Here is a 23,436-nt window from a genome sequence, read left to right as displayed (position 1 = left end):
TTACTTGATTCAATCAGGGGATTGAATCAAGGGTGTATAGGTTTGTTGGTGAGCCTAGGTTGAAACCAACGGTGTAAGGGTTCGATTGTGATCCCGAAAAAACAATCGGGGTGGTTCTAGTCGGTGAGCCTGGAAAAACCGACCGAGTTCGTTGTGACCTCGTAAAACAACAAGTTGGGTTGTGAGCTTGAAAAACAACCGGCTGTAATCCGAGGGGTTATAGTGAATTTCCAAGTGAGGCTTGGGGAGTGGACGTAGGAGCAAGGGTTAGCTCCGAACCACTATAAAATCATTGTGTTTGTGATTGCATTTGTCTCTCTTACTTTTATTTCATTCACTGCACATAGCATCTAATTAATCAACTTGTGAAAAGGATTAATTAGTATCTCACAAACCATTTAATTGTAATAATTATTTTAAAACCCAATTCACCCCCCCCCCCCTCTTGGGTTGTCTATCTGGGCAACAGGTGAGACGACTCCAGTTTCAATGGACACTTTGTCAGAAGTGCCAGGCGCAACAGAACGGCTACTCTTTTATGTCTAACGGCTAGTTTTTCAAAATGGAGATATAAGAAGACCCGTTCTGAGTGAAATAAGAACTAGAACGAAAAATCCAAACAAAGAAGCAAAACAAATCATCTGAAGCAAGAGCTCAAAGGACATTCAAAAGAAAAATCAGGAGAAAGCAACTCTTCATCGAGAATTCATCCTTTCTCTGCACCAGAGCTGAAATAGAAAGATCCTCCATTGTTGTTTGACTTAGAAAAGGATTCAGAAGAAAAGAAGCAGCGTCTTGATCGGCTAAAATCATCTGAGAAGCTTCTTTTCCCTGTTTTCATTAAAACTGTTTTATCTACTTTCTTAGAAGCTTGTATTCATACATTCATTCTTATATTTGGGTGCTTGATTCAATCAAGGGATTGAATCAGGAGGTCTGAGGTTGTAGTTGGTAATCCTTTGTGAAAACTAACCGGGTTGTTTGTGAGCCCGAGTAAAATAAACGAGGTGGTTCATTGTGAGCCAGTAAAATAACAAGTTTGGTTGTGAGCTTGTAAAACAACCGTGCTGTAATTCTAAGATTATAGTGAAAATCTCAAGTGAAACTTGGGGAGTGGACGTAGGAGCAAGGGTAGCTCCGAACCACTATAAATCTTGTGTCTTTGTGCTTTGCTTTCCATTGTCTCATTGTCTTCATTCCACTAACAATCCAGACTAACACTTTAGATCAATTACAAGTTAAAATTCTACATTTTTAATTAAGGCCCAATTCAACCCCCCCCCCCCCCTCTCTTGGGCTGCCTACTGGGCAACAGGTTTCTTCTACTTCTAGTTGGGTTACAGATTCTGGTTCTAGTACTCATTTGTGCATTACTATGCAGGGTCTAAAGGAAAGTAGAAGGCTAGTGGAAGGTGCAGTAACCATTCTGGTTGGCAACGGGGCAAGAGTTGCTGCTGTGGCTGTGGGCACCTATCCTCTGCGACTACCATCTGGCTTTAGTTTATTGCTTAAAGACTGTTATTATGTACCTGCTGATAGCAGAAATTTGATTTCTGTTTCGTGTCTGGCACAAGATGGTCATATTTTTATATTTGACAAAGACTATTGTTCTATTTATTTCAGAAATAAATTAGTTGCACGGTGTTTTATGATTGACAGTCTCTATCACTTACATATGGATGTATCTGTGAATGTCTCTGAGAAAGAAGTGAGTGTCATAAGATCCACAAGATCCAGAGATGAGATAAACGAGAAGTATTTGTGGCACCTCAGGCTTGGCCATATTGGAGAGGATGGAATGAACAAAATGGAGAAAGATGGGCTTCTTGGCTCCTTGACTTCCGAGTCATATCCAGTTTGCGAATTCTGTCTTCAAGGAAAAATGGCTAGATTGCCTTTTGTAGGACATGGAGAGCGGACCATTGAAATACTTATCCTGGTACACACTGATGTGTGTGGCCCATTCGATGCGCTAGCCAAGGGTCGTTATTCGTACTTCATTATCTTTATCGATAATTTTTCATGATATGGTTATGTATATTTTATGAGACACAAATCTGAGTCTTTTGAAAAGTTCAAAGAGTTCAGAAAAGAAGTAAAAGAAGTAAAAAAACAAACTGGAAAACCCCTTAAACCTCTTTGATGACCCAAAGATTGATTCATAGATTGATTTTGATGATCACAAAACCTTGAAGTATGGATACTAATGTTTATGTTGCAAGGAGAAAGATATTTATTTTGCAAGGAACATAGCAAGTTGGAAGAACACAAGAAGGCCTCCAAAAGCTCTCAAGAAAAGTTAGAAGAAAGCTACAATTCATTGGCCCAAGTTTAAAGTTCAAAAGGTTCAAATTGGAGGAGTAAAATCAAAAGAAAAATTCAAAAGAACAGTCTTCGAGTCGACTCCAGTGGAATTCGAGTCGACTCCAGAGAAGTATGAGTCGACTCCGGAGAAGTATGAGTCGACTCCTAGGAGTCACAGGCAGAAAAGTCAGAGAGCAGTTTTCGGGTCTGAGATTCGAGTCGACTCCAGTGGAACGCGAGTCGACTCCGATGGTTGGTAGGTCGACTCCGAAGAAAGCAAGAGTCGACTCTCAGCGGAACACAAGGAAAAAGTCAGAGAGCATTTTTGGGACTCTGAGATTCGAGTCGACTCCCGCATTGCACGAGTCGACTCCGAGACTCCGCGACCATCAACAGACAGAAAACCAAGTTACTGCCTCTGAGATTCGAGTCGACTCCCAGACAGCTCGAGTCGACTCCAAGGCAGCGCTACACCAAGATGGCAGAAGGTTGTGTTTCACAAACTGAGAGCCGAGTCGACTCCAAGGAAGTTCGAGTCGACTCCAAGACTGGACGAGCCAAAAGACAGAGGATCGGGAGTTCGGGGTCTGAGATTCGAGTCGACTCCCAGGACAGTCGAGTCGACTCGAGAGGACAAAATTCAAAATTGGATCCACGGACTTCAGTGGATGAGCCGACTCCGAAATTGCCAAGTCAGCTCCAGAAGTTGGCGAGTCGACTCCGGGTTAAGACGAGTCGACTCCCAGTCGAGGATGCACCATAATTCAAATTTGGAACAGTGGCCGAGTCGTCTCCAGTAAAGCACGAGTCGACTCCTGCAACAGGCGAGTCGACTCCTGATCGCGCGAGTCGACTCCGATCCCAACGGTAATATTGTCAGGAAGTGCAGACTGTGTCCAACGGCTCTATTTTTGTCTCTAACGGCTAGATTCTTGTTTCCACGCCATCTAAAGCTATAAAAACAAGAGGAGAGCTAGGGGAGAAGGCATGGAAGTGGGAGAGATCATCTAGGAAAGAGATCTCAAAGAGATTACAAAGGAAATCTCCCACAAGCACAAAAGGGCCATCCAAAACGAAATAGAGAGAAGAAGAGCATCCAAGTGAATCCGAAAGCTTCCTCTCCATCCGCGTGCTGCCTCGGGGATCCTCTACTTCATGCCAAATCAGAGGAGGATCAAGTAAAGAAGAAGCCGAGCTCCTCCATCTTCAAAACTCGTTTGAGGGCTTCTCTTTACTCTATTTGTTTATATTGTCATATCTGCTTGTTTAAGAAGCTTTGATTTGTTTTTATTCTTTGTTTTAATATCTTGTAACTTGATTCAATCAAGGGATTGAATCAAGGGGTTAAAGGTTTGTTGGTGAGCCAAAGGGAAAACCAACGGTGTAAGGTTTGTTGGTGAGCCAAAGGGAAAACCAACGGAGATAGGTTTGTTGGTGAGCCAAAGGGGAAAACCAACGGAGATAGGTTTGTTGGTGAGCCGAGGGTAAAACCAACGTGTAAGGGTTTGATTGTGAGCCCGGGAAAACAATCGGGGTTGGTTCTAGTCGGTGAGCCTGGGAAAACCGACCGAGTTCGTTGTGCGCTCGTAAAACAACAAGTTGGGTTGTGAGCTTGTAAAACAACCGGCTGTAATCGGTAGGATTATAGTGAAATTTCCAAGAGGTCTTGGGGAGTGGATGTAGGTGCTGGGGTGCACCGAACCACTATATGTCCTTTGTGTTTGTAATGCCTCTAGTTATTGTCTAACTAACACACTTACTTACTTAGATAAATTGCTTGCTTAATTCTTATCCGCACATCCTTTAGTTGCAAGCATATTTAATCAAGTCGCAATCTATACATCAAACCCTTGCTAAGTTTAACTTTCACTGTGCATCTATACAACTTAGCATAGTTAATCAAAAAGTTTTAGAAGTAGCATAAAAGTTTTAAAAGACCCAATTCACCCCCCCTCTTGGGTTGTATCTACTGGGCAACAAGTGGTATCAGAGCAGGTGCTCAAATATTATTTGTAGTCTTAACCGACTAGAGCCAAAGATCATGACAACTCAAATAGATAGTTTTCTAGGAGAAGGACAATCAATTGATACACCACCACTATTTAATGGCATAAACTATACACATTGGAAAATACGCATGCGCATCTTTATTCAATCACAAAACTATTATTTATGGAAAATCATAATAAATGATCTTCACACACTCTCTCAAACTTTTAATGAAAAGGATTTAGCACAATTGAATGCTGATGCCATGAACCTTTTATATTGTGCATTAGATAGGAATGAGTTTAATTGCATATCTTCTTGCATGACTGCTAAAGAAATATGGAATATGCTTGAAGACAAATATGAATGCACTAACAAATCTGAAACATCATGTGTAGAAGGAGAGCAGTATCATATTGAAAATCCATGCTTGGTGGCACAAGAGGTACATGCTGAAACTGAAAGCAATTTTACATTTGATGAACTCCATGATGCCTTGTCTGATTTGTATTTAGAATATAAGAAACTTATTTGTAAGAACAAAAACTTGAAGATTGAAAATCAAATTCTAATAGATGAAAAACTGAAACTAACCAGTAAAACTGAAATCTTAATTAAAGAAAATCAAGAACTAAATCAAAGAGATCAACTTCTCACTGAAAGTCATGATAAACTTAAGAAAAACAATGAGTCACTTTCAGAAGATAACAGAAGATTAACTAAAGAAGTTGACAGATTAAAACCTGTTGTTGAAAGATTTACCCTCAGCTCTGAAAAATTGAACCTAATGATAAATGATCAAGGAGCTGAATTTGATAAAGTTACATTAGGATATCAACCTTGGTACACCCAAAAACCTTTTAAGAATATGTTTGTTAAAACAGTTTTTAATTACTCTAAAACAGATTCTCATAAACAAAAGCTAAGTAAAATCTCTTCTGTTGTTCCTAAATCTATACATTACAAATTTGATGAACCAAAAAGGGAGAAACAGAACATTAAAAGTTTTCCTACTACTCATGTTCGATCTAAGTTTGTTAAATTCAACAAGAGGATACAGAAATACATCCCTTGTAATCCTAAAATCTGTAAATTCATGGACAAAATAGCTATTAAGAAAATATGGGTTCCAAAAGGAACAATTATAGCTAACCTACAAGGACCCAAAAGAGCTTGGGTTCCTAAGTTGAAAATATGATTATTCTTTCAGCAAGCATGTCTAGCTATCCAAGGTTCTAATGAAAGATGTTATCTAAACAATGGGTGCTCTAGACATGTGTTAAAGAATTGAATTTAAAATGTAATTAAAAAGAATGATTTAAATAAAAGAAAGGATGAAATAAGTAATTCTTACATCTTCTCGTATTGAAATTACTTTATTAGTTGATTAAAACATAACTTGAAAGTATTAATCATTTTTGTGATATAAGTGATATTTGTCTTTTTGGGTATGAAAAGAAAATATATTCAAATCACTTCATTTTTTTTTGTATGCTCCACTCACTATTGGATAAGTTGCTAAATGATTAATTAATTCATTAAAAATAACTCTATGAACCCTCTATATGCTTGATTAAGAATTTTTGTCCATGGCATTATTTTTATTGATCATCAATATGATAATGTGTACTTGGTATGCTTTTGAATACCAAGATTAAAGAAACCATCCTTGGCACATAGAATCAACTCATGCTAGTATGTACTTAATCTCAAAAGACCTTGCCATAGGCTTGCTTAGATTATCTACTTAAAGGTCAAAGTTTTGCTATGCATGCTAACTAAGGAAACAAACAAAAATCATTTCTAAATCTAAAGATGTTGTTTCCATCTCTAAGTCTTCAAAAGCTTACATTGGACTTGTTCTTGGAGAATAAAACTGAAGTATTTTTCTGTATTTACTAAATCTTGTAGAAGCGTTTCAAATGAAAAAGGTTTCCAAACTGTGAAGATCATGGCACAGTGTTGAAAACCAAAATCCAGATTAAGGTTATACAGAAAATAGTATTAAATTCAATTATTTCAGCTCCATGGACATCATAAGTAAAAAGGGGTTAATAGAATTCTTGAAGAAATGAAAAAGACAATTATGTATGATAGTCATCTACTTAAATAATTTTTAAAAGACTATCATCACTGCTTGTCATACATATGATTTCTATTAGATCTATTTCTGATGAAAATTTTGATCTTCTGAAAAAATGAAAAATGAACCATTGCATATCTTTCATATTTTTCAGTCGTACATGTTATGCTTGATATGCTCTTATGAAAATAATGCCAAATCTGATAGAGATATGTCTATCCTTGGATATCATTCATCAAGCAATGCATATAGAGTATTCAATGAAAAGTTTTTAGTTACAAAAATATCAAGGTATTTTATTCTTTATGAGACTAATGATTTATTATCAAGATACTAAAATTAAATTATGTATGTATATGGTTAATCTTTTACATATAACAATCTGAAAAACTGGTTAATAATTAGAGCCAACTTGGATTTTTCAGATATGCTCTTAATGAAGAAAAAGTGATGACTACTAAAAGACTAAATCAAGAAAAGATGAAATAGATCTTGATGAAATTTTTGCATGATTAGAAGTAAAGATCACCATCATCATTTGCTTGCTTTATGAGCTTTATAGTCCATCAAATGAGTGTGTAGAATGGACTCCTATGTGCTTACTTTATTAAAAAAGATATATGTTAAATAACCACCATATTTGAAAACACTCATTACAAATATGATAAAGCAATATATGATTTGATACAAGCATCAAGAGCATGATATAAAAGCTTAAATAACCTTTTTGATAGAAGGTAATAGTGATAATTCTTTGCATCAAAAAATGTGTGACACCTCACTTGCTCAAAGTGTACATTAATGACATCATTTCTGGTTCTACTAATGAAGAGTTATATTGCAAGGTGAGTTTGAAATATGTATGATGAATGAATTAACATCTTCTCTCAAACTCCAAATTAAGACAAACAGGAAAGGGGATCTTCATTGACCAATGTTAGTCCACAAGAAAACTCTCATAGAAGATTGGCATGAAGAAGGTATGTCTATGACCCCATCTTGTAGAATTTGAAAAGAATGAGCAAAATAGATCTATTGTTTAAAGCTGTATTGAAGCATGATAGAATAATTATTTTATCATACAGCTAGTAGACCAGGTTGTATGCTCATTATGTGACCTTGTGCAAGACATCAATCTAACTTTAATGAATCATATTTTATTGATAAACAAATAAATCATAATCTGAATTGTGATAGAAACAACTGTTTAAGATAAGTTGATTAAAACTTAGCTAGCGTGCCTTATTGAATAAAATCTAAACTAAATTGATTTTGAAAATAAGAAATTGATTTGACCTTGATAAATCTACCTATTGCCTCACATGCTTGTCCTTGAACCATCTGATTTAATGAAACTATCTCTTTAGTTCAAGTGATATGTGCTTGCTTATATTTAGGGAATCTCTTGAGTAAAGTGACTCAACATGCAACTATTGTCATATCTTATATTGAGTCATCTAGTTAAAAAAAATATATATATGTTGGATGAATGCTTTGTATCTTAAAGAAACTAATGACCTTCCTTCAAGAAAGAAAAATGAGAAATTTCAACTTGAAGGATATCTTCATGTAAGATACACTAAACATTCACATGCAAACAAGAGAGAGGATCTTCTTCAGCCAAAAGTTCACACATAAGAAATCTAGTTTGGCTTGAAGAACATATAATGAATAGGTAATTTTAGACACCTTTCTCACAAATTAATTGAGCAAAGTCAATAACTTAAATCTTATTATGGCATGATTAAGGTCTTTAATTATTAATTTTTGATATCATGTCTATATGTGTATTGACTGACTTATACTTTTAGAAATTATTTCATGGTTTGCCCAAACTAAAATATATCTTTGCCTATGTCATAACCATGAAATACACAAGTATATGCTTAAAATTTTGATGTAAAATAACTTGTGAGAAGTTATGAATCCTTGAGCACAATGAAAATGTTGTTAGCATAATATACATCTATATGATACATAAGATTATCTCTTTATTCTACTCTTTCATGTAAATTACTTGAGAATGACAAAAAGGGAGAGAGATAAAGAAAAGAAAATGGACATTGTTCAAGAGATGAAAAATCTGAGTAAAGGCAAATACTCCAATCTTAAGGAAAAGCAAAACAAACATAGTATACTCGGAACATTTGTGAGACGTTTGGAAGAGATAAAATCTGTAACTAATTACACTCAAACAGGGAAAGTTAGAAGTGAACATTTTAACCTTTCTATATTGCTCATCATAGGGATGGTGCCAATGGGGAGGCTAGTGGTAGTACCCGGCACTATTTGACCCAACTATTCGGTGTAGGGCATATTAGGGACGGCACAAGAGGGAGGCTAGTGGTAGTACCTCGTGCCCCTTCCCAACTCCACCGGATAGGGAGCAAATAGAGTATAGAGCATAAGAAAATAAAAATGAAAGACAAAGTAAATGAAAATATATAAGAATAATCAAGTCAAATTTTTAATCACTTGAAAACACACTTTAAGGATGAAATCAGTGCAAGATAATGTTTAAATAAGGGGAGTTTATTTGAAAAGAATTGATTTTGATCCTTGACATGCTTGTTCTTAATATTTTAATGCATGACTTAACACATAATATATTTTGCATGTGGCATGATGTTTTAAATTATGGGTTCTCAATGTTTTACAATGCTTCATGCTTGGATAATTTGATTGAATATTTGGAATACTATATAAAATTTTTTTTATTAAAAAGAAATTTCAGATTTGTCATTCACAATCATCGTTAAAATCTGAAAGGTGAATAAATTTGTAAAAAGGAGAAGAGAAGGATATTTCTATTTAGGCAAAATGAACTGAGTTTGTTCTATCCTTCAACTTTCTTAACTTTGGTATATAATGTGCTAAACATAAATACAAATATTCTGAATATCCTCTTATATGTGTGAAATATGTGTCTTCAATCATAATGATTTAAGATGAGCTACAATGTGGAAGATCCATATCTCAAATTATGACTTTGAAAGCCTCTATTGAAAATCTTTATGAAATTCAGAATCTGATTTTGTATAAAAGCTTAAATTCAATATGATTTCTAAATAAAATCTTAATTTAAGAAAAATAGAATTAATTTTGATGCCTTGGTTGGTTGCTCCGGTACGCATCCGAAACATATCTTTTCTTATCGTTAAAATGTACTAATATTGGTCTAAATGATGTGTCTTTCAATGATCTTGATTACAAGCAATTTTTTTTATGATTCTATTTTGATATTAAAAAAAAATATTTATTGTGCTTCATGTATACATTGCTGAAAAACTATGATTAAGAAATTGAGTTCTATAAATATATATACCTCAATGATCATCTATATATTTTTCTCTCCTATATTATTAAAGACTTCCATCAATAGAGTGAATGATCTAAAAGCTAGAAATATTTCACCTCACTCAAATGACTCTAAAAGAAAGAAAATGTAAATGCTGTTGAAAGAAACTGAGCGTCAAATGAATCATTTTCTGATTAATATTTCAGTACATTTTCTCAAAGATTAAGAGGAAGTATAACTTGTTCTTGATAGATTAAAAAGGGTGATTGCTATAAATTTTGAATAATTCTTGATCACTCTCCATTCTCGATATCATAGAATTTCAGTTCTATTCACGTTTGTCATTAAAATCTGAAATTCAACAAAAGAAAAGAATGATTAAAGAAGTACGCATCTTTTGAGGGGGAGCTTTAGATATTCAGTATCTTATCCTAAAGTTACTTCAATTTGATGTATACCTTAAATCTTATGGATTGATTTTTATGAACTTCCTTATATTGCAAGACATGCTTTAAATTACCTTGAGATGAGTTCTATAAAGGTTGTCTTATCTCAAACCTTGAGTCTTATGAAAATAAGCTGAAACTTATAGAAAATAAATTTTTGAGATTGACAATTTTATTGAACATTATCTTAGGATTCTAAACTCTTAAATGGAATGATCAATTGAGGGGGAGAAAGAAAATTTCAGAAGGAGAGGTCTTATGGAACTTAATCGCATAAATCTATAACTAAAGGAGAGAGAAAGAATACTAAATGAAAAGTGATTCTAATACTCTCCAATATGTATCATCTGAAATTTAAATCTGAAAATCTTTATGATACACCTTGAGGCGTGTTATTTGGTTAGTATATCTCATGCATCACTCTTGAACCAAATTGCAAATCTTAAGAGCCTCTAATTTAATGAAAAAGGAGGAGAATAATGTGTTAAATTTTCTTGAGTATCTCTTAGAAAATCTATTTTTTTTTAAACTTCACTAATGAGCTCTAATTGGCTTGTTTTTTGGAACTTCAATTTTGTGCAAATTCATTATTTTATGTATCAAATTGTGCTTATTTTCTAAAGAAATAAAAGAAAGTCTTTAAAAGAGCTCTAAGATGTATCAAAAATTGCATGAATGTATATTTTGATATTTGTGCCCCAATGCTCCTATTATCATAAAAGAACTTTGAAGTCATTAAGAGAATTAATTAATTTGCTCTCATGGTTGATAAAATACTTAATAGATTGGGCAAAAGGTCCTAAATGAACAAGCTTTCATACTTATTATTGAAGAGAGGTTAGATTTCCATTCGTGTGGTACTTCTTGAATTAACTTAAGAAAGATTCCACCTACACTTGCTTAGAAAACTATCTGTGGTATCACATTCGATGTGTTCTGCTCTGAAATTATCTTAATTGGCTCTGATCTATGCTCATTAATCTGATTCTAATATTATTGCCTTGAGTTATATGATTCATATCCTTGCAATAATTTGACTTGCAAATCAGAGTACAATAAGGAAAAGAAATATATGAGCATTCTGATCTTTGTGCTTAATGTTTCACTATCTTTTGATGTTGTCAAAAAGGGGGAGAAATATCTAAGTATATGCTCATAATGCCTTTATGCTTTGAATTGAATACAAATCAGCTTAAATTGAAATATGTTGATTGTGTTAAGCTGATTAAATCTAAAGCATTATCATGAAGTATGTTTTTTTAAATATATATGTTTTCTACTTCATGCAACTTAGCTATGTATTACTTCTAGAAAACAATATCTTTTATATTGCATATACTCCAAGTTTTGTCATCATCAAAAAGGGGGAGATTGATGACCCAAAGATTGATTCATAGATTGATTTTGATGATCACAAAACCTTGAAGTATGGATACTAATGTTTATGTTGCAAGGAGAAAGATATTTATTTTGCAAGGAACATAGCAAGTTGGAAGAACACAAGAAGGCCTCCAAAAGCTCTCAAGAAAAGTTAGAAGAAAGCTACAATTCATTGGCCCAAGTTTAAAGTTCAAAAGGTTCAAATTGGAGGAGTAAAATCAAAAGAAAAATTCAAAAGAACAGTCTTCGAGTCGACTCCAGTGGAATTCGAGTCGACTCCAGAGAAGTATGAGTCGACTCCGGAGAAGTATGAGTCGACTCCTAGGAGTCACAGGCAGAAAAGTCAGAGAGCAGTTTTCGGGTCTGAGATTCGAGTCGACTCCAGTGGAACGCGAGTCGACTCCGATGGTTGGTAGGTCGACTCCGAAGAAAGCAAGAGTCGACTCTCAGCGGAACACAAGGAAAAAGTCAGAGAGCATTTTTGGGACTCTGAGATTCGAGTCGACTCCCGCATTGCACGAGTCGACTCCGAGACTCCGCGACCATCAACAGACAGAAAACCAAGTTACTGCCTCTGAGATTCGAGTCGACTCCCAGACAGCTCGAGTCGACTCCAAGGCAGCGCTACACCAAGATGGCAGAAGGTTGTGTTTCACAAACTGAGAGCCGAGTCGACTCCAAGGAAGTTCGAGTCGACTCCAAGACTGGACGAGCCAAAAGACAGAGGATCGGGAGTTCGGGGTCTGAGATTCGAGTCGACTCCCAGGACAGTCGAGTCGACTCGAGAGGACAAAATTCAAAATTGGATCCACGGACTTCAGTGGATGAGCCGACTCCGAAATTGCCAAGTCAGCTCCAGAAGTTGGCGAGTCGACTCCGGGTTAAGACGAGTCGACTCCCAGTCGAGGATGCACCATAATTCAAATTTGGAACAGTGGCCGAGTCGTCTCCAGTAAAGCACGAGTCGACTCCTGCAACAGGCGAGTCGACTCCTGATCGCGCGAGTCGACTCCGATCCCAACGGTAATATTGTCAGGAAGTGCAGACTGTGTCCAACGGCTCTATTTTTGTCTCTAACGGCTAGATTCTTGTTTCCACGCCATCTAAAGCTATAAAAACAAGAGGAGAGCTAGGGGAGAAGGCATGGAAGTGGGAGAGATCATCTAGGAAAGAGATCTCAAAGAGATTACAAAGGAAATCTCCCACAAGCACAAAAGGGCCATCCAAAACGAAATAGAGAGAAGAAGAGCATCCAAGTGAATCCGAAAGCTTCCTCTCCATCCGCGTGCTGCCTCGGGGATCCTCTACTTCATGCCAAATCAGAGGAGGATCAAGTAAAGAAGAAGCCGAGCTCCTCCATCTTCAAAACTCGTTTGAGGGCTTCTCTTTACTCTATTTGTTTATATTGTCATATCTGCTTGTTTAAGAAGCTTTGATTTGTTTTTATTCTTTGTTTTAATATCTTGTAACTTGATTCAATCAAGGGATTGAATCAAGGGGTTAAAGGTTTGTTGGTGAGCCAAAGGGAAAACCAACGGTGTAAGGTTTGTTGGTGAGCCAAAGGGAAAACCAACGGAGATAGGTTTGTTGGTGAGCCAAAGGGGAAAACCAACGGAGATAGGTTTGTTGGTGAGCCGAGGGTAAAACCAACGTGTAAGGGTTTGATTGTGAGCCCGGGAAAACAATCGGGGTTGGTTCTAGTCGGTGAGCCTGGGAAAACCGACCGAGTTCGTTGTGCGCTCGTAAAACAACAAGTTGGGTTGTGAGCTTGTAAAACAACCGGCTGTAATCGGTAGGATTATAGTGAAATTCCCAAGAGGTCTTGGGGAGTGGATGTAGGTGCTGGGGTGCACCGAACCACTATATGTCCTTTGTGTTTGTAATGCCTCTAGTTATTGTCTAACTAACACACTTACTTACTTAGATAAATTGCTTGCTTAATTCTTATCCGCACATCCTTTAGTTGCAAGCATATTTAATCAAGTCGCAATCTATACATCAAACCCTTGCTAAGTTTAACTTTCACTGTGCATCTATACAACTTAGCATAGTTAATCAAAAAGTTTTAGAAGTAGCATAAAAGTTTTAAAAGACCCAATTCACCCCCCCTCTTGGGTTGTATCTACTGGGCAACACTCTTCGATCAGATCGAGGAGGGGAATACCTTAGTGGAGAATTCCAAAACTATCTCAAAGAAAATAGCATACTCTCACAGTGGAGCCTTCGGGTACACCTCAACTCAACGGAGTGTCAGAAAGGAGGAATCAGACTCTATTAGATATAGTTCGGTTCATGATGAGCTTCACTGATTTACCTTTGTTTCTTTGGGAAGATGCCTTACTTTCAGTGATTTACTTATTGAATAAAATTTTCTCTAAATCTGTTCCTACCACGCCGTATGAGATATGGCATGGTAAGAAGTCGAGTCTTGGTCATCTCAAGATTTGGAGATGTTCGGCCCACGTCAAGCGACTACAGGCAGACAAGTTAGAGGTTAGGACCATAAGTGCTCGATTTATTGGATATCCTAAAGAGTCATTAGGATATAATTTTTACGTCTCAGAGGATCACAATGTTTTTGTGAGCCGACATGCTATCTTTTTGAAAAAATAGTTTATCCTTGATAGAGGCAGTGGGAGGAAAATTAAGCTTGAAGAGAGAGTCTCTGAAAAGCAACGAGTCATGGAACCTATAGAACCTATTCATACAGAGCCAGTACATGTTGTGCCTCCTCCACCTCGTAGATATAGTAGGATCTTCCATCCTCCTAATAGATACTTAGGTATGCTAATAGAGGATACCGAAGAACTGTTCCTCACGGAAGATAGAAAATATGTACAGGATCCCAATACCAACAACGAGGTCATGTTAGACATCGATTCCGAGAAATGGCTGGAAGCAATGAAGTCAGAAATAGACTCCATGCATTCCAACAAAGTCTGGACCTTAGTGGATTCCCCAGAAGGTATAGTACCTATTGGATGCAAATGATTTACAAAAGAAAGATAGGTTCGGATGGAAAGGTAGAGACCTATAAAGAGTATAGTTAGCACGAAGGCATTGACCATCAGGAGATCTTTGCACCTGTAGCCATGCTGAAATCTATTCGAACATTGCTTGCCATTGCAGTATTTCATGATTATGAAATATGGCAGATGGATGTGAAGACTGCTTTTCTAAATGGATATCTTGATGAAGATATTTATATAAAGCAGCCTTTGGGTTTCACTTTCAGTGATGGAGATCATAAGGTATGCAAGCTGCAAAGCTCCATCTATAGACTAAAGCAAGCATCTCGGAGTTGGAACACTCGTTTCAATGATGCGATCAAAACGTTTGATTTCATAAAAAAACGAAGAGGAGCTATGTTTTTACAAGAAGGTTAGTAGGAGTGCTGTCGTGTTCCTCATATTGTACGCGGACGACATCCTCCTAATTGGGAATGACAATATTCCCATGTTAACCTTGGTCAAGGTCTAGTTGTCAAAAGAGTTCTCCATGAAAGACCTTGGGGAAGTATCCTATATTTTGGGGATTAAGGTCTATAGAGATAGATCTAAGAGGATGCTTGGCCTATCATAGAAAATGTACATAGAGGAGATGCTGAAAAGGTTCAGCATGGAAAACTTCAAAAGGGGTTTTCTACCCCTTAGACATGAGATTCATCTCTCCAAGAAGATATGCCCCAACACATCTGAAGAGATTCAACGCATGAGCAAGATCTCTTATACTTCGGCAATAGGGAGCGAGCCTCATGTATGCCATGCTATGTACACGATCTGATATAGCTCTTGCTGTGAGTGTCACTAGTAGATATCAGTCGAATCCAGGCGAAGAGCACTGGACAGCTGTGAAGAATATTCTTAAGTAGTTGAGAAGAATTAAAGATTTATTCTTAATCTTTGGAGGAGCATCAGAGTTCAAGGTGGAAGGATACACAGATTCAGACTTCATGACTGATATTGATGATAGAAAGTCTACATTAGGATATGTGTTCTTCGGCAATGGTGGTACAATAAATTGAAATTTTTAAACAACCAATCATTGCTGTTTCTACTATGGAAACTGAATATATCGCTGCCTCTGAAGCTGCAAAGGAAGCCTTCTAGTTCAAGAAATTCATTGTAGAGTTGGATGTAATGTCATCAGATGCCATAACACTCTACTGCGTAATAATAGCGCCATAGCTCTCGCTAAGGAGCCAAGGTCTCATCAAAAGTCTAAGCACATAGAGCGGCGCTTTCACCTCATACGCGACTACCTCGAGAAGAAACATATCGAGGTGCAGAGAGTAAACTCCGCGGACAATGTGGCGGACCCGTTCACTAAGCAGCAAAGTCAGCAAAAGACTGAAGAAGCCCACCTTGAGAAGATGGGACTTAGATATATGACTGATTGGCTTTAATGCAAGTGGAAGATTGTTAAATATATGCCCTAGAAACCTATTTGGCTGACACATTATTAATTCTAGGACATAGTTTTATACTTGACTTTATTATTATTGTATAATAAATGGGCATCTTTTTCATTCGTATTGTTTATGTGTCTATGAATCGTCCAAGAAATTAATAAGATGATGATGCATATTCTCGAGAGTTGAGAATTTGAGCCATGTGTCATTGGTGATTAATTCTTAAATGCTCCTGATCGATGGATCATCGCGAGGACGGTGATCGATCCGATGAGATCAGTGCACGGATCGCTTTCCTTATGGATGGACGAGACTCGAGTCTATAGTGTAGGAACACTGAAGTGATAGTGCAGGTGCTTGTTAGAGAACAATGGTACTGAGTGTGACCAAACAAGAAGTCACTTGAATGACTATCCACTCGTCAGTGACTTGCTTGATGTTGCAGTAGTATGACTGGTCCTTTGACCTGAGGTGCTTCGGTTGCTCACAGTGAGGTTACTGTAGTTTGACTGCATGTATACATGGTCTCTAGCCATATGGGTCCTTGTGGTGTAGATTAGCTGCAGTAGGTTCACTGTAGGAGTAGGGCATGCACCTATATAGAATCTATCGACCTTGGTAGATAAGGAGTGATCCTATGTGATTTATAAGACTGAGTTCGTAAGACCTCGGTTGGACAGTACGTACAGTGGAGAAAGAGTTTTCCACTCTCGAACTTAAGTCGAATAAATCTTGACATATGACAGACGATGGGGTTTGACGAGTTATCCATGACCTCCATCCTATAGGGCTCCACGATAGAAGGACTGTATCATACGATAACTGCACCTAGAGGTTCATCATTCCATTCTGCTGGGTAGCCACTATATGCTGCTAGGTGTCACTAGTGTTGGCGGAGGCCGGTGTGGGCCAAGTCAGCAAGGCTCGCCCGTGGTGGAGGCCGGTGTGGGTCAAGTCGCAATAGAATGCCAGAGGGGCGCTTGGGATGGTCAGTTTAAAGACCATGGTTAAGCCTTCACTATTACCTGCGGGTTTTAGTAAGATGGCAGCACCTATGGTCCTAATAGTGGTATCAGAGCCAACGGCACGGATTCGATTTTCAGGATAAGCGATTAAAAAAAAAAACTCCCCTGCTGGAGGGGGGAATTATTGGCGGAGGCCGGTGTGGGCCAAGTCAGCAGGGCTCGCTTGTTGGTGGGGATTGTTGGCGGAGGCCGGTGTGGGCCAAGTCAGCAAAGCTCGCCCGCGGCGGAGGTCGGTGCGGGCCAAGTCGCAATCGAACGCCAGAGGGGCATTTGGGATGGTCAGTTTAAAGACCATGGTTAAGCCTTCACTATTACTTGCGGGTTTTAGTGAGATGGCAGCACCTACGGTCCTAACAACTAGTGGATAGTAAGACTCACAGGGACTATCTCGATGGTCGATAATCCCTGGTGTGCTGAGTTGGAATTATTCCAACCCATTGAAAGGAGTTTTCAATAATATTATGATAGAGATTAAAATATATCTCACTACTAGACAGAATAGAACCTATGGGGTCACACACATTAGAGGTATTGACTGATCCGATGGTTGAATTGTGATTAAGGATCACAAATAATTTATAATTATCAATTTGATTGATAATTGGTCTAACCCACTAAGAGTTAGTGAGTTAAAGAAGGAATAATGGGATTTAATTAATTGGACTTAAACACGAGTCCTACTTGAAGTAGGATTCCTAGAGTCCTAATTAGTTTAGGACTTCGAATTAAAATTAGAGTCCTACTTAGAGTAGGATTTTTAACGTCCTAATTGGATTGGGACTAAAATTGAATAAGTTCTAATTGGATTAGAATTTCTTAAGTTCTAATTAATTATTAATCTAATGAATTAAGATGACTCTTAATTGGATTAGGATTGAAGAGTTCAATTGAGTCATAATTCATTTGGATTCTAATTGGATTAGGACATGCATGGAATAAACCCAAATTGGTTCAAACTTTGGTTAAAGCCTAATTAGATTAGGACTTAATCAAAAGAGAGCCACCTAATCCTCCTTAACCAAGAAGGAGGGGCGTACGCCCCTCCTCTCTTTGGTTTTTTGGTGTGGCATGAAGGGAGGGGCCGGCGCCCCTTAGAGATATGCTAGGAGCTCCTAATTTTTACGAGCTCCAAACCACTTTAAAAGGAGAAGAGGGGGCGGCACCTAGGGCATTCGAAGCCATCTCCTTTCAGCCGTGAGCCCCCTCTTTTCCTTTGGTCTTCAGCCGCAAGCAAGGAGAAGAAAAGAAGAGACCTTGGCGCCCTTCCTCCCTCCTCCTCATGGTTCCAACGCCAAGTAAAGGAAAAAGGTTGTAAAGGGATTGTGATCTTCTTCCTTGGTTCATCCTTCTTCTTCCTCCTCCCTCAGGCAATCAAGGTTTATTTAAAGGGAAGATTTCAGCCATCAAAAGTTGTCTCTGCAAGGAAGCTAGCACCCCGGAAAGATAAGAGAGCTTCGATCGGTTCTCTGCCTCGTGTGGATACCCGTAGAGGCCAGACGCTTGTGCGGCTTCATGCGAACTTTCATCAAAAACCACGATAATCAGTTTGCGGTGATCATCTACCCGCACAAGGTGGAGATCTGATCTTTCTAATTATATAAAAAGTTTTTAATTCTAATCTATCTACGAACGACGGTTTTAAAATATGTTCATGCGATGAACGAGATCTCGCGCATGCCTTTCGCTGCGTTCATGATATTTCTGCGATGTACGAGGGATCCCAACAGTGTGGTGCAATGTTCTGCCCATGAAAGCATGCCACATCCTTCTAGGAAGGACTTGGATGTATGATCGACGGTGAAGTATGACGGACATTCTAATTATTATTTCTAGATTTATGCCAACAAAAAGATTATTTTAAAGCCACTTCAGATTGTTGAATTCAAGCCTGAAAATTCAATAATTCAAAGGGTGTTGTCTATGAGGCGAGTCGAAGAGATCAACCATAAAGATAAGGACATATTAACGTCGGTTGCGAAGGAGGTCGGATTTGAAATTTCAGAGGTGTTGCCATATAATTTCGAGAAGAATAATTTGAATGTTTGTGGAAGCTGACAGGAGAACAAGCAGCGCTCAACCAATCCGTGTGCGGTGCCATGCCCAACACCCATGCGCAAGGCCTACCAAGTACTGCAGCTGTAGCAGTCGCATGTAGCACCATCTCTCGGCGTTCATCCGGACTCGTGTCCCGTGCGCACCAAACCCGCATCCATGCATGGCTATCCAGTTGACGGCCCGTCATCAGACCAACCTGGAGTCCCAGTTCCACCAGAGCTCTCCTGATGCGCATCAGCCTGCACCCGTGCACGCACCAGATGGCGGAACACATCCGAGTGAGAATTCTTCAAATCAGCCCCAACTCAACGGAGTCAAGTTCTTCTCCTCGGTAGGAGAGAATTGATGCAGAAGCATGAGCCCAAACTTGGGACGTGCATGGAGATTGAGTCCCCTCCTTAGGTGAGCACTAAATTACATTGGGTTCCGATATTTCCAGCACCTGTTACGTTGGGTTCTAGTATTTCAACGCCCAATTACATTGACTCCATACCTTGCTCACACCCACTCTAGGATTGGTTTGAGAGTGAGACTCTCTCATCTTAATCTTTAATTATCTCCCCTTATTCATATCCCATGCCACATACCCCCTTTCTTTTGCTCACGCCATAGCCACCAAGAGTCCTAAACCCTTTAGGACTCCTCTCCCCTTCACGCCATCCAACTCCCCACGTCCAAACCCAGTCCAACCTTGGGTCCTAATCTAATTCCATCCGCCTTAGTCCAAGCAAACACAATCCCAAATTCAGCCGTCATCCATTGAAACCAATAGCATCCAAATTAGCCATCTTTCATCTTCCGTCTTCTTCCTTTCTCCATCCACATAAACCCTAGCCGCAATTAATAGAAGAAGAGAAAAGAAAAAAAAAAAAAGAAGAGAGATCAGCCCCCATCTTCTAAGAATTCAGCAACCTTTTCAACCCCATTCTGCGTCAATCAAAAGACTACAAAAGAAATTTGATTAACACACATTTATCTAGATTGTAACATATATGGGCATCTAGAAATGGCTATTGTTTTATTAATTTAATTAGTTTTTTTTGTTGGTGGGGAGGGAGAGGGATGGTTCATGTCATCCAAGATTAAAAGCAAATTAGATTTGATCCTATAACCAAGATCCAATTCTGGAACAGTTATTTGATAGTTGGGCCAGAGCTATATGCAAGCAACCATTTTTGCCCGTGCAAACTAAAAAATTATAAAGAGTTGATCAAATTTTAGGTTGGGCCCACAAACTTAGCCTTTCGAAACTAGCATGGCTGAACCCAAATTTAACTCAAGCAACTTGTGGCTTATTGAGTTGAGTTGTGCTCGATCCAAGCTTGGGCTTGGACATTGGCATATGGAGTCCAAGAGTCATGTGCCCGGCCCAACACCCCCTAACCAGTTTTTTTTTAAAAAAAATAATAAAGACTGAAAAAAAAGGAAAGAGATAGAATCACCTGAGCAAATATTCTTTCCTTACATGAACGAGACCCCGCCGTCCTTTTAGCTTGTCTCCAATCGGTGGACCTCGAGTCACGTTGCGGGGCCCACCAGACTAACATATTCTCGACCACTTCATTGTCCACGTAACACAGGGTTCCACCAAACAGCTGGTGGCTATGCGACTTCCAAGAACCCATTTCTGTACACGCTGCCGCCGCATGACTCCCATCTGAGGAAACGAGTGCCAAACTGGGTGTCCTTTAACACGTCTAACAAAAAAAAAAAAAGGAAAAAGAAAGGGGGAGGGAAAGCGCTCGCTTCGTCATCTTATCTACCTTGTAGGAAAGAGGGGAAAAGGTATCACACCCGATCCATTTCAGTGAACAAAAATTACTAATAATAAAATCCTCCAAACCCTAATCTCTAGATCCCTCATCTCATCCCAATCGCATTCCCATCCATGGCGACTCTCTCCCGACCTCTGATCGCCCCCACCGTGGCCCCCCGGATCCGCCGGCGGAGCCCGATCGCGGCCACGGCGGACACCAGGAAGGCTTCCCCCGCCGCCCGGGGGGCCGCGATCGCGTCCTCCGGCGACGCGTGGCGGCGCTGGTGGGCCCCGCTGCTCCGCATGATCCTCCGAGACCAGGCCGCGTCGGAGGACCAGGCGGCGGCGGTGACGCCGGCGCCGGAGGGAACCGCGGCGGAGGCGACGGCGAGGAGGGCGAGGCTGACGGCGGAGAAGGCGAGGATGCTGAGGAGGGAGATGAGGGCGACGGAGATCTGGCATGATGCGATGTACCACTCCGCCATCGCGTCCCGCCTCGCATCCCCTGATCAGCCTTAAATCTCGACCCGGGTCTTCTTCTCGTCTCCAAATTTCTTCTAATCTCTCTGCGTTGTTCGTTCCCCTATCCCTCGTTGATCCTTCTTGTTGTTTGTAAACGGAAAAAATAAAACAAGAAGGATGTCCAGTCTCTGTGTTAATGTTTCTTTTTTTTACTGGCATGGCACAGTATGTTGGATTAGCTTTGGATTTTCTTTCCTTTTTCTCGTTTTCTTGATGTACCAAATAAAGAAAATTTGAGATCAATCTAAGAAGCGAGAAGGAGGAGGAGAAAGTTGGCAGTGTTGTAAGATAAGACTGAAAATGTTATGATCTAAGTTTGTTTTTCAGGTTGACTTTGTGTATGTTTTTTTAGCTTTTATCATTCGTCGTCATCATCATTATTATATTATTTTTATTTTATTATTATTCGTATAAGTGTTTGTATTATCCGGACTCTATAATTGCCGAGTGAGACTGGTGCTTTCTTGGACCTTATTGTGTGGTTGTTTAGTTTCGCTCCGCGTCTTATTGTTTTTTTTTTTTACAAATCATGATGGATTATTTTTTGAAAAAAATGTGGTAATTATGATTGATTAGATAAAATTTCTATTTGTTTTTGAAGGGAAAGGGAAGGAAGTCGTATTTGGTGGAATAACCCAACTCTATATATCGGGGGAATATCTCTGAAGCATTAATCCCAGAATCCACTCAATCCATGGGCTTTTACCTAACTTACAAGAAAACTTCTTATCAAATATGAGGGTGCAATTGATAGTTTATTTTGGTTAAATTGGACATGTTGGGTTACCCGTTATTGCATCTCGCCTGAATTGATTGTTTAGTTTCAAAATTGTTCTCTTCTCTGTATAGTCAGTGTCACACCCCGGCCGGATCCGTGACACGACCGTGCCATTGCCGACTATCGCCTACAATAGCACGCAGCCTCCAGGTAGACAATAGAATTCAAACTTCCATATATTAAAATATTGCAGTGCAACATTTAAGGCTGATACAAAATACAAAACTTTTATACTATTCAGATATACAAAAGTATGTATGCTTCTCAAAAATAACGAAGCTCTGTTGCAAAAGAAAAATGTATCTGATGACGATCACTGGTGGGGATCTGAAAGAAAATGAAAAACAAACAGGCATGAGCTACACGGCTTAGTAAGCAATCATGCGTAATCCTATCGGATCAACTAAAAGACTAAACATGTTTATCAGGGTTTGAGAAGCTAACATGCATATTATCTAACAATTTATCATGGCAAAATATGTATGCGGGGTAAACAAAGCAGTATTTTAAGTCAGACAAACATTATCATAAAGTATACATATGAAACCGTGCCCCCGGTATGCCGTGGTCCATTTTCTCGGATGCTACTGCAAAGTCATTCTCGGCCACTGGCGGGGCCAGCTCAGTTATTAGTCAGCCACTGGAGAGGCCAGCTCAGTCATTCTCGGCCACTAGCAAGGCTAGCTCAATTGCATTCGATAGTAATATCTTTAAGCCCATTTATAGTGCCTCTTGGCTAAATAGGACTAGACTAACTTGCATGCATGATTTAAAATATCAGCATAATCATGGTGAATACATGGCCATAATTTATGAAATCAGACAAGTTACTTACTTATCATAACATATCATCCATGAAGTATGTACTTGAATAACACTTAGGAAATATTAATAAACATGACATGATCCATAATAGGTTTAGAACAGATTGCTTCCATTTTTTTCACAAAATATATATGCAATTTAAATTGCATGAATAACACTCATTCTTATAATACATGATCTACAATAAAATTAAGAAGGGTTACTTACATGCGTGATCCATAGAAGATTAAGACAAGTTACTTACAATAAGTTGTTATCAATTCCTTGAGTCTGGATGACGAGTCTTTGATTCCTAAAACCATATTATAAGACTCCCATTATCCTCTATTTATCATAAATTTTAGTTCATTTTATCATGAACTTCTTTGGATCCCAACCAAGGATCTTAGCCAGTTCAATTCACCTAACTTGGAGCCCTTAGGGTTCAATTGAAGTAAATTTGGGCCTACCAGACCTAATTGGGCCTTTCATGAGAGGGTTGGATCTGATTTATGGTTAGGTCCACCCTTTCCTAACCAATTTGACCTTCTGCCAATTTAATTGGCTTGATTTGGGCCTGATTTA

At 38.7% G+C, this 23,436-nt stretch overlaps 1 protein-coding gene across 1 annotated transcript; it reads right to left on the bottom strand.

Annotated features, from left to right (window-relative positions):
* Positions 1–12,233: 12,233 nt before the first annotated feature.
* LOC149752683 (uncharacterized) lies at positions 12,234–21,578 on the bottom strand. Its single transcript, XM_089925690.1, has 2 exons — positions 20,755–21,578; positions 12,234–20,648 (listed from the first exon to the last, which is right to left on the bottom strand). The coding sequence occupies exon 1, from the start codon at positions 21,230–21,232 to the stop codon at positions 20,852–20,854; it is 381 nt and encodes a 126-aa protein (XP_089781816.1). The 5' UTR covers positions 21,233–21,578; the 3' UTR covers positions 12,234–20,648; positions 20,755–20,851.
* Positions 21,579–23,436: the final 1,858 nt, after the last annotated feature.

Source organism: Phoenix dactylifera, chromosome 10 (genome assembly GCF_051530095.1).
Source record: "Phoenix dactylifera cultivar Ajwa chromosome 10, Ajwa_hap1_PhDact_Kaust_v1.1, whole genome shotgun sequence".
Lineage (NCBI taxonomy): Eukaryota > Viridiplantae > Streptophyta > Magnoliopsida > Arecales > Arecaceae > Phoenix > Phoenix dactylifera.
Note: the sequence above shows the minus strand (reverse complement) of the source record. Positions and strands in the feature narration are given on the sequence as shown.